Source organism: Petaurus breviceps, unplaced genomic scaffold, assembly GCF_028583685.1.
Source record: "Petaurus breviceps papuanus isolate PSGF00001 unplaced genomic scaffold, PetGlider_PUasm1.0 38, whole genome shotgun sequence".
In the NCBI taxonomy this organism is placed as follows: domain Eukaryota; kingdom Metazoa; phylum Chordata; class Mammalia; order Diprotodontia; family Petauridae; genus Petaurus; species Petaurus breviceps.
The window spans coordinates 41,130,695-41,143,504 of record NW_027186304.1 but is presented as its reverse complement, the minus strand read 5'-3'; the positions used below and the strand labels follow the sequence as shown (position 1 = coordinate 41,143,504).

Sequence of the window (12,810 nt, the reverse complement as noted above, 5' to 3'; positions counted from 1 at the left end):
GCTCCGAGCTGCATCCAATCAGAGTTGCAGCAGTGAGCGCATCATCCTGTTCTTTATTGAATTCATTATTGAATAAAGGTACATTTTTTTGTTCACATTTACCTGTTTATTAAAATTGCTGTCAATGTTCAGTATTATTATTATTCAATCATGATGATGGGATAAATTTTCCATGTGCAAAAACTAAATTCAGTTTTATAATAGCGACTTTGCTATTGCAAATTCTATTGAGCAACTATTCTCTTGTATCTCTAATCTTGGCTCACAAATACCTGAAAAGACTAGTGGGTTCAAATGAGAAGTTTGAATTATCTGTAATAATATGCCCATGCAGCCCCTGTCCAGATAATGGAGCCATGTACGTGTGGTCACTAAATTCATTTCCACAATAGTGGTTTTGCTATTGCAAATTCTCTGAGTAAGCTATGCTCTTGTACATCTATTCAAGCTTGGCCCATAAATACCTGCAAAAGCCATGCAGACATGGTCATCGAGGGCACAGATCTTCCTTATGGTTCTTTCATCTTGAAGTTTAGCAACAGACTTTTTTTCTACTCCCAACACAACTATATCAGTGCCTCGAATGCCAACCTAAATCATAAAAAGACAAAAAAGATTAGTAGTTCTAATAATAAAAACAACATTCACAATTATTCAGTTGAGGAAAAATCTTACATATATTTAAGTAAGTATTTAATGAGTGAAATCAAGGAAGACAAAAGGTGCTCTGGCAGCTGGGCCTGATTTTCTTTTTTTAGTTGCTTTTCACATATCTATAAAGTTAGCTCTAAATTGACCTTAAACAAAGAAAGAGAGTCATGGGAGATGCATGGAACCTTTCCAAAAGAAAGCTCTAGACAGAGTATTCGTGACACTGATAATCAGCATTTTTTTTTTTTACTACACCTTGACTGAACTGCTGGCTTTCCATTCTGGTCCTACTGCTGGCTGCCCTGTTTTCCATTCTTTCTCAAGTCTCTTGACCTTGGGTCTTGACCAGTTCTCCCATCAGTGGATCTATCTGCTGAGAGGAGTGATCGACTAGCTGTTAATCCTTAATATTCTGCCTTGGACATGAGGATTTGGCACGAATAGCATGGGATATATCATGTTCAGGCATATGCAATCTGATGTAATAAACTGCCTTCTCAAACTAAATGCTGAAGGCAGTTTAGTGAGAAAGATTATTATGTATAAATGGGAGATGTCATTTCCTGGTAATGTGTTAATGATGACTGAAAAAACCAGGGGATATCATACAAATATGCTCATTATTATATAAATAAAATAATGGATTTGGCTTTATCATGTCCACTGATATAGAGGGTGAACATAAGGAGAAAACAGCACATGACAAAATTAAAAAGTAGTAAGCAAACAGGAGGGAAAGAGAGGACAAATGTGTTTTTAATTAGAAACCCCCAAAAGGATCCTCACACCACTGTAAGTCAGGGGCTGCTACTGTGTCATATGGCTACTAAGTACCTGAGGCAGATGTGACCTTGGACTTTCCTGATTTAAGTCTGCCCTCTACCCACTCTGCCACAAAGAATAAAAAAAATCAGTAAATACTCTATGTTCATAAGCAATTGCATGGCATGATGATGATAGAGCACTGGGCCCTGAGTCAGGAAGACCAGATCTCAAATTTGGCTTTAGTATGACCCTGAGTGAGTCACTTAATTTTTGTCTCTGTCTTGGTTTCCTCATCTACAAAATGGGGTTAATGACAGCACCTGCCTGGCAAGGTTGTTGTAATGACTGAATGAAGTATTTGGAAAATTGATCTGCCACCTTTCAAACACTATAGGAATGATAATAATTAGCAATTATATTCCTAGGATTAGCAGAAGTCCCTACTTCAGAGGTGTCAAAACAAGCAGCCCACAACACTCCTGAGTGAAGCTCAAACCAGAGTAAAATGTAACTGGGAAATACTTAATAAAATAAATAAAAATTTACAATAAAACATACGTGAATATGTGTTTTCTAAGTCAATATGTGACCCGCATGGATCTTGATTTATGTCAGTGACTCCCATTTCTTTCTGAATCTGACATCACCATCCTAGACAGCTACCAATCAATCAATAGACCCTGTGCTGGATAGTAAGAAAATAAATCTAAGAAAACAGGCCATGCTGCTCAAGCAGATTACGTTCTAACAGGGGTGAGATGGGAGAATATACACCCGTAAGAACTTACAAAATGAATACAAGGCAGTTTGTGTAACAGAGGGCATTAGCACCTAGGGGATCAGGAAAGGCTACATCCATGTAGAAAACGTGGCAGATGAACTGAGTTTTGAAGGAAATAAAGGATTCTAATAGGTAGAAGTGAGCAGAGTGCATCTGAGGCATGGGAACGGAGAGCTGTATGTGGTGGCCAGTCTAGATGCACTACAGGGCATAAGAAGGGCAGTATATATGCAAAGTTGAAAGGGCAGACTGGGGCCAGGTGGTGAAGGGGCTTAAAAGCTAAACAGAATTATTTGTACTTTGATCCTAAAAGCATCAGGGAGCCACTGAAATTGACTGTGTAAGGAAGTCAGTCAATAAAACTTTAAGAGCTGGAGAGGCATGGTCATATAACTTCAGGGGAAAAAAAAATGGAGGTACACTCTTAAAAAAAGAAAAGCAAGTTGTGTATGACAGAGACCTACAGTTTCACATACTATCCTGTAACTTGGTGTTTGCTAAATTCAGAATAAAAAGAAATTTATAAGTAGTCCAAATTCTTCATTTTCAGCAAATGAGGAAGCTGAGTCCAGGAAATACCCATGGTCATACAGAGAACAGCAGGCAGGATTTGAAACCAGATCCTGATCCCAAACTCAATATATGTTTGGATATATGGCTTCATATATATTCAGCCTTCCATATATGGCTGAATCTTAACCCCTAGGTTGGGGATTCTCACTGAGCAGTCTGCCAATTCCTGCACCCAGAGCCTACAAAGTCAAGAAGGAATGGATTTTTAAAAGTAAGTTTTATGAATGACTTTTTCTTTTACAACCATATCAATTTTCAAATATATACTTCCCTTCCAGGGAGATTTAGGAGAGAAGTAGTTTGGCTTTTACAGTCTCCCTTTTCTATTTTTCCCTTCTTAGTGCACTCAGTCTACCCCAGGGTCAGTATCCTTAAACTCCCAAATTATTCTTCCTCCTCTCAAACCCTCTTTCTTAGAAAGCCTTTTTCCCCTGAGTGGCTATCTGGGAATCCTTCACAAAAGTTGGGTAGCTGTCCTCTTAGCCTATGTCTTCTTAGGCTAATACCTACTAGCTGTCTCTGGAATCTACCTGAAAGTGCAGCCCAGGAGATCCTAGCGCCTCGCCCCCCCCCCCCCCCCCCCCCCCCCCATGATACTCTGTTCTTGGTATTTCTCCCCTTCCTTTCTAGGAACTTATTTGAGCCTATTCATCATCTATGAGCAAGCAAAGGGAGAGGACTAGCCAAGTGTAAGTTTAGTGTAGTTTCTGATGGAGTTGGTTACCTGGAGAACAGACCTGGGGGGTAAAGGAGGTCATGATAGCTATCTTTGAGATATCTGGGGACATATCATGTGAGAAAGAGAGTAGAGATTTGTTCCACTTGACCCCAGAATGTAAGACAAGTACAAAGTTATAGGAAGACAGATTTCTGGTGGATAGAATCAAGAACTGTCCTTGAAATAGACTAGACTACTTTGGAAAAGTTCCTGTTACTAGCCTTGAAGGGCTCCAAGTGGAAATCATTTGTCCACAATCCTGCAGAAGAGATATTGGTTTGAGAGAAACAACAAAGGTGTTCCTAACTAACTCTGGGATTCTGGTGATGATAATAACAACGCATACTTCCATAGTGTTTTGTATAGTTTAGAAAAAAGTGCACTCTGAAGTATGTGGGTCTCATCTCATTGGGGTGTACACCCAGGGAACATTTATTGAATACTTGGTCATAAAAGGACATTTTTTTATTCATAAAATGATTCAATTTTTAAAAATTAACTTTAAAAACTTAACCTCAAAAATGCAAACTTTAAAAATAAGATGCAAAATATCAAATTTTTACGCCAGTGCTGACCAAGGGTATACAAAATTTTAAAGTTTCTTTTCCTGTCCTAAAGAATAAGATACAGAGCTCACCAGGCATCATGGACTTAAATGGTTCATTTATATCATTACAATTAACTGAAGAAGCTAATTCTTACTCACTGATCAAAATCATGACTCTTACATTTTACAATGACTTCAATTGGGAGCCAACTTCTTGTGAAATATTTTCCACTAACTGAAAAGCATTTAATCAAAGCACTATTGCTATACTGAACATTTTAAAAAATGTGTTTACTTCAGGGGCAGCTAGTGAATAGAGAACTGGCCCTGGAGTCAGGAGGACCTGAATTCAAATTCAGCCTCAGACACTTAATAGCAAAGTCATTTAACCCCTACTGCCTCTCAAAACAAAACAAAACGTGTTGGGTTTTTTTTTTTTTAACTCATCACAGGTTAGACTGAAAATCACTGAATAGATTTTAAAAGACCTAGGACAAGGAAGACGGATTCAATTACTTCAGTCAGCGTAAATCACTGTCTAGTGTTGTTTATACCGCTTCCTTTTGGAACAGAGCCCTCACAATCCTGAAACAATCCAACTTTAACCTTCAAATTACCTGGTGACTTAACTGTTGGCAACAGTTCTCATATCTATCTGCTAATGTCTAAGCTTGGCAATTTTTTTTAAAATTTTTTTAAATTTAAATGCTTTATTAACTGCTGATTTACATCATTCGTTTCCGCCAGATTTTGAGTTACAAATTTTCTCCCCGTTTTCCCCCCACCCATCCCCCCAAAACAGCAGTCCCACAGGATATCCCCACCTCCAATCTGCTCTCTCCCATATTTTCTCCCATACACGTTTCAACTTTTCCAGTGGATCTCTATGCCTCAGTGCCTGTATATCTTTTTTCTTAATTACATGTAAGATGGTATTAATAATAGTATATATATACACATATATACACACTCACATATATATATTTGAATATTTGATTTAAACTTTCAATTCCAGATTCATTTCCTTCCCCCCCCTGCCACCCACCCCCACTGGGGGGACAAGCAGTTCAGTATAGGTTGTACATGTGTGGCTAATGCAAAACAATAACATAATAGATGTATTGTAAAAGACTGACTATATTTCCCTCCCTCCTATCCCACCTCACACTTGTTCTATTCTCTACTTTGATCCTGTCCCTTTTCAAAAGTGGGTGCTTCCAACTTCCCTCCCCCCCAGCCTGCCCTCCCTTCCATCATCCCCCCTCACATCCCCTTCCCGCCCTATCCTCCTGGAGGGTGAAATTCCCTATTTAGTGTGTATTTCCCTCCCTTCTCAAGCCAGATTCAACAGGAATAAGGTTGACCTATTCCCTTTTGCCTTCCTATTCTTCCCCTCCATTGTAACCATTTTCCCTTGCCTCTTCTGTATGAGATAGTTTGCCCCACTCTGTCTCTCCCCATCTCCTCTCATTATATTCCTCTCACCTCTTAATTTCACCTTTTAAGTATCATCCCTTCCTGTTAAATTGGTCCCATGCCCTCTATGTATACCTGTAAACATATATACACACATTCACATATGTATTCATATGCCCGAATACCCTCATATAAAGACATATATATATATATATATATATATATATATGTTTCTAATCCCTTCAACTACTGAGAAAAGTTTCATAGGTTACAATTATTGTTTTTCCATGTAGGAATGTTAATAGTTCAACTTTGGCCAGGTGGCTCAGCGAGCAAGAGCACCGGCTCCAGTGCCGGGACGACCCAGATCAAATCCGGGCCCAGACACCCAGCACCACACCCAGAAACAACAACCGGCCATGCAACCCCGAACAAGCCACTCAACCCCGATTGCTTAAAAAAAAAAAATAGTTCAACTTTGATAAGTTCCTTATAATTTCTTTTCCCTGTTTACCTTTTCATGCTTCTCTTGCTTCTTGTATCTGAATGTCAAATTTTCTATTCAACTCTGGTTTTTTCAGCAAGAATGCTTGAAAGTCCTGTATTCCACTGAATGACCATATTTTCCCCTGAAACATGATACTCAGTTTTGCTGGGTAGGTGACTCTTGGTTTTAATCCCAGCTCCCTTGACCTCCGGAATATCACATTCCAGGCCCTTGGATCCCTCAGTGTAGAAGCTGCCAGATCCTGGGTTATCCTGATTGTGTTTCCACAATATTCAAATTGTTTCTTCCTGGCTGCTTGTAATATTCTCTCCTTAATCTGGGAATTCCGGAACCTGGCTATAATATTCCTAGGAGTTTTCTTTTTGGGATCTTTTTCAGGAGGTGATCGGTGGATTCTTTCAACCTCTATTTTGCCCTCTGGTTCTAAAACATCAGGGCAGTTTTCTTTGAGAACTTCCTGGAGGATGCTTTCCAGGCTCTTACTTTGGTCATGGCTCTCAGGCAGTCCAATAATTTTTAAATTATCTCTCCTGGACCTATTTTCCAGGTCAGTGGTTTTTCCCATGAGATATTTCACATTGCCTTCTATTCTTTCATTTGTTTGGATCTGTTTAACAGCATCTTGATTTCTCATAAAGTCATTAGCTTCCATCTGCTCCAATCTAATTCTAAAGCAATGATTCTCCTCAGTGAGCTTTTGAGATTCTTTTTCCATCTGGCAAATTCGACTTTTTAAGGCATTCTTCTCCTCATTGCCTTTTTGAGCCTCCTTTGCCATTTGAGTCAGTCTGTTTTTTAAGGTATTATTTTCTTCAGTCAGGCTGTTGACTCTCATTTCATAATTTTCTTGCATTGTTCTCATTTCTCTTCCCAATTTTTCCTCCACTTCTCTTATCTGCTTCTTAAGGTCCTCTATGGCCTGTAACCAGCTTGTATTTTCCTTTAAAGCTTTTGGTGCAGGAGTTCTGACTTCACTGTTTTCCTCCTGTTCCATGCCTTGCTCCTTCTTATCCCCAAAATAGGAGTGTAATGTTGGAATCTTCTGTCTGCTTTGTTTCCTTTGCCTGCTCATTTTGCCACTCAATGATTTGACTTTTGGGCTTTTTGCCACAGTAGGACTCTGCCACCAGACAGGGGAGTTTTCGTCCCAAACGCTGGGGTTTTCTCTGCTGCCGGAGGTATTAGATGGGTGCCCTCTCTGAGGTCTCCACACGCTCTGGCAAGCTGGACACACACCCCAGGACCTCCACCCTAGACTGCAATCCAGATCCAAGCAGGTTAAAGCAAGAGCGATGACCCCTCAGACTGGTGCTTGGTCCCCCTACACTCTGCAGGCCAGGAGCTGAAGCCACCATGTGGCGCTGGCAGGCTGTGCTGGCGTCTCAGCGGTTTCTCGCTCCGGGGGTAAAAGCCATGCACTCCCACTTCCTGGGTCCCAAAGTCCAGACTGCACTGGCCTCTCACCTTGTCCTTCGCATCTATGTATTGATATATCTGGAAACGGCCACAGCTGCTGCTGATCTGGAGCCCCTCTGGCTGGCGGCTGGTCAGGCCCGCCCTGGGGCTAAAGCCTCAGCGTGGGGCTGGGCTGGGCTCCCAGAGCACTGTGCTGGCCAATTCCTGCCGGCCTGCCGGGCTGTCCTCAGCGGGAGGTTAGCTTCTCTGTGTCATTTTGTGGGTTCTGCAGCTCCAAAGTTTGTTTAGAGTCCCCTTTTTACATGGATTGGGGAGGGTGGAAGCCGGAGCCGCGGGAAGGTCGTACTTCTACTAAGCTTGGCAATTTTACCATAGCAATCCCAATTCTACATGTTTCCTGTTAAATATATTAGTAAATGCTAATAATCACTGAATGAAGGAATGGGTAAGATGAAGCTCCTTTCTTCTGTTCCTCTTATGTATCAAAGTAATGCTGGTATTCAAAGAGTATTGGAACTGCTTTTGGCATATTTATTATAAACTCCGTTTGCCTATTCACCTCCTGACACAGAGGTGATAAACTTAATATTAGGAATGAAGCACATTTCAGGACATGGATATGCATTTCTGTTACAGGGGTTTTGTTTTTCTTTTCTTTTTTCCCTCCAGTGGGAAAGTAGGAGGAAAAAAATAAATTCTTGTTAATTAAAAAACCTAATTAAAAAATTTTGGTCGATATTCATTAGGAATATTGGTCTATAGCAGCAGTTCTCTAACTTTTGGTCTCAAGATACTCCCCCCCTTTATATTCTTAAAAGTTAATGAGGATCCCAAATGTTGGTTATATCGATGTGTGGTTATGTGGGTTATTTCTATAGCTATTTACTGTATTAGAAATTAAAACTAATAAATTTTTTTTAATACTTATTAAATCATTTGAAAACACTAACACATTCATGGTAACATATTTCTATTAAAAAAAACTATATTCCCACAAACTAAAAAAAAAATTAGTGAGAAGACTGGCATCGTTTTACATATCTCTAACATCTTAATATAATAGAAAACAATGGGATTTTTGAATCAGCCTCTGATTTTAAACTCTGCAGTACGTTGTTTTGGTTGAAATATAAGAAAATCTGGTCTTACAGTCATGTAGGTGGAAAAGGAAAGAGGACTTTAGTAGATAAATAATGTCTTAGTATTATTATGAAAATAGTTTTGACCTTACAGATACCCTGAAATGGAGTCAGGGAGGGACCACATGGAATATAGTCTTTGACAATGTTTTCTCCCCTTCATTTTCTTTCCCTTGTTTAGGCAATAATAAAACGTCATTTGTATCATGAAATAAGCTTGGTAGGATCCTTTTATCTATTTTGTCAAAATAGCTTATATAATATTAGGATTAATTTTTCTTTGAATGTTTGAAAGACTTATTTGACAAATCCATTTGGTCCTAGGCTATTTCTGATACAGGAGTTAATTTACAACTGGATCAATTTATTTTTTTCCTTTGATACAGTTCTTTACATTCTCTATTTCTTGTACTATTAATCTGCATATTTAAAAACTTTGTAAACATCCATCAATTTCATTTAAGTTATCAAGTTGTTGGCATACAGAGTTGGGAAAAGTTTCTAAAAATTCCCTTTGTTTTCTCTTCATTTGTTATGAATTCTTTTTCAATTTTTGATATTGGTAATTTGTTCTCTTTTAAAAATCAGATTAATTAGTTTTTTTTTTTAAATTAAAGTGGTGTTTATTTACTTTTAATTTACAACATTCAGTTCCATAGTCTCTTGAGTTTCAAATTTTCTTCCCCTTCTTCTCCTCCCCCCCCCCGCCCCCATCATGGGGGCATGCACTCAAATACAGGCTCTACAAATCAGATTAATTAGTTTTTTAAAAAAATTCCTAGTTTTGTTGATTCAGTCTTTTTGCTCTGCATTTTAATTTTTTCTTTGACTTTTTAAAATTTCTATTTTTTGTGTTTCTTGGTTGTTTTTTGGAGGTGGGAAGGCAGAGCAATTGGGGTTAAGTGACTTGCCCAAGGTCACACGGCTAGTAAGTGTTTAAGTGTCTAAGGCTGCATTTTAATTTAGGTCCTCCTGATTCCAGGGCTGGTGCTCTATTCACTGTGCCACCTAGTTGCCTGCCTTTCTAGTTTTTTTAGGTATTCAGTTCTTTTCTGTTTTGTTAGTGAAAGCGTCTGGGAAATAAATTTTCTAAGGAAAAAAAAAAAGACTTCTAAACAAAGACAAAAACCCCCCAGCATGATTATATCAATAGACAAAATACACCTTAACACTTCTGTTAATAAAAACAGGAATGCAATCCAATAATCCATTCCAATCTAATAAACATTTATGAAGTGCATACTTTGTGCCAGGAATTGTGCCAAGTGCTAGAATAAAGGGACCTTGCCTTAATATGATAAATAGCATCTATTAAAAACTAAGAGCAAGTATTATATATAATGGAGAAATGTTTGAGGCCTTTCTAATAAAATGTAAAGGTTTCCATTATATTGTCACCATGATTTTGAGGCAGTTATACAGAAATGCATCCTATAGCAATAAGACAAGAAAAAGAAATTGAAGGAATAAGAAAAGAGGAAACAAAACTAAGTTTTTTTTTGTAAATGATATAGTGGTTTACTTAGAGCACCCTAGAGAGTCAACTAAAAAAAATAACTGAATTAATAAGTAGCAGGACATATCAAGTCCATACAAATCATTATGGTAGAAAAAACAGTTTTGATTACATAAAATTAAAAAAACTATTGACAAACAAAAATCAACACCGTTAAAGTACGAAGGGAATTATTATTAAATGAGAAAAATCTTTGTAGGGAGTTTTTTTCTGATAAAAATTTGATATCCAAGTTTTGTAGGGAATTTTTTAAATAGAAAATTTATATGGAATTGATTCAAAAAAACATGGAGTCCCCAAGTGTCTTGGGGCAATTTTAAACTATTAATGACTTTGTCTCTTTTTTAAAGCAGTTTTAACCTACTGATGACTTTTAAGATGCCCCACATAAGAATAAGAACCATTTTCCAATAAACAAATAAATGGTCAGAGGCTATGAACACACAGTTCTCTTGCTCAAGTGAAGTCAAGCAACCAACAACCATATAAAAATGCTCCTACATCAACATGGATGTTGAAGTCCCCAAATATGAAGGCAGGATTTTGGGTAGAGAAGATTGGAAGCTTCTTGAGAAGAGAGTGAGGAAAATCTGGGAGCTAAAGGTAAACAGTAAGCAGGACCTGGATAGCATAACAGAGATGGCTAGAATGACACTCAACATGAAGAGACTGCTAAAGCAAGATGCCAAGTATCTCTCTCTTTTGTGTTTTGTTTCTTCCTTTCTTTTTCATTATTCACTCCACTGGTCATAATCCTGCTTTACAACTTGATAATGTTTAATGTGAAGGTATTTGTAGAACCTGTATCAGATTACATGCTGCCATGAGGGGAAGTACGGAGGTGGGGGAGAGGGAGGGGGAGAAAAATAATTTGAAACTCAAGGGATTGTGGAACTGTAATGTTGTAAAGTAAATAAATTAATTAAAAAAAAAAAAGATGCCAAGTACTCTGAAGTAGCATCTAGTGGCCTTTATAAGCCATATGAAGAGGGCAACAGATTTAGAGCTAGAAGACATTCTGGGAAGCCATCTATTCAATCCCCTTATTTTACAGATGAGGAAACAGACCTAGAAAGAGTTTAACTTTCCTAGAGGCACACAAGCTAATAAGTGCTGAGGGTTGGTTTTGAATACAGGCTGAGTCCAAATCCAGGGCCATATCCACTCTACATGAGAGTTCAAATCCTACCACTAATACAACCTGTGAGAACCTGGCAGCAAGTCACTTAGGTTTCAGTTTTCCCAACGTTAAAACCAAGAGGTGCGACTAAACAGCTTCCAAAGTCCCTTTCAGCTCTATATTTGAGATCTAATGAAAAAAAAAAAGAGGAAAATCTGATGAAAATGTTATAAAGGACTAATTTCTTTCTGAAAAAAAAAAAAAGCTTAATATCTCTACTGCTTATTGTTAACCAGTACCAACTGGTTAAAGCTTACTATGCCTACCAGTTGTTGTTTAGTCATTTGAACCATATCCAACTCTTGGCAAAGATACTGGAGTGGTTTGCTTTTCCTTCTCCAGTTCATTTTGTATATGAGGAAACTGAGGCAAACAGGAGTATGAACTTGCCCAGGATCACACAGCTTTACTAGATCTTTATACAAGTGTTAGAGAACAGGAAATCGAGGGAAAAGAAGCTAGGTCTCTGTCTCAAATCATGCTTTTTAGTCAACTTACAAGAAGGAGGCAGAGCCCAAAATATTTATTTACCTTATCATCTCTTTTTCAACTGCAATTAAGGGAACGCCTTTTACCTAAGAATATCTCATCTATATATTGCAAAATAGGCACAGAGGCATGATCAACATAGTATTTGAACATATATACATCATAGGATAGATTCCATTGTAGGTTGATGGAATCAAGTATCTCATCCACACCCTGGTCAATGCTGGCTATTCTTGGCTCATCCTACTTTTTTGTGTTTATACATACTGCACTCCTACATTACTATTCCAGTATTCTTATTAAACAAGTGTCATTATAAACTTTACACTATGTAAAAAAGGTCATTGCACCCTCAAGGAAACACACTGAATAACTTCATACGAAGATATAAATTGTAATTTCAGAATCCACTGAGATAAAACTGTCTCATGCTTGTAATGTATCTTTAAAAATACCCAATACAGGTATTTTTATATCCTTACCCTTTTACAACTCATTACAAAGGAGCCATCCATCAGTTCTATGGCATTTCTAAAACATTTTAAATGAGCCAAAGTGGTTTCTTATTACACCTCAGTCTTCTCCCATTACTCCTTTCATTTTCAGCTCTGAAACCTGGGTCATATTTTCTAGCCAGATGCTACATACCATACTGGGAGGGGTTAGGAAACATTTCTATCAAAATAGCCCCCTTTTGGTTTAAGGCTTGGGAGGCTTTTCTTAAACTTATCATTACCAAAAAAAAAAATAAATTACTCATAAAACAGAAGCAAAACTTTGGGGTGCTATTTAATTTAAAAATATTATAGGATGACTTGGAAAAAACCCTCATTTTTCTTCCCAGTGTTATTTTTTTTTTCAACAACACTTTGCATATGAAATACTTAGTGAAAGTGAATTAATTAACTCCTTTTACCATGATTTACCTAGGTAGGAAAAGGGAAGAGAAATGAATAACAATTAGCTGTTCCACAGACTTCTGAAATTTTACATATGCGTATGAAATATTTACATGCATAAAAATACATATGTGCATATATATATATATACAGATATATACACATATACAGAGAGAGAGAGAGAGAGAGAGAGAGAGAGAGAGAGAGAGAGA

General features: G+C 37.8%; 1 protein-coding gene across 1 annotated transcript in view; it reads right to left on the bottom strand.

Moving 5' to 3' along the window:
• The window catches only part of PSMA8 (proteasome 20S subunit alpha 8), a 37,410-nt gene that overhangs the window by 19,940 nt on the left and 4,660 nt on the right, over nt 1-12,810 (bottom strand). The window contains exon 2 of the mRNA XM_069099497.1: nt 465-591. Within this exon, the coding sequence (XP_068955598.1) occupies nt 465-591 (127 nt within the window). The remainder of the gene's footprint in view (nt 1-464; nt 592-12,810) is intronic.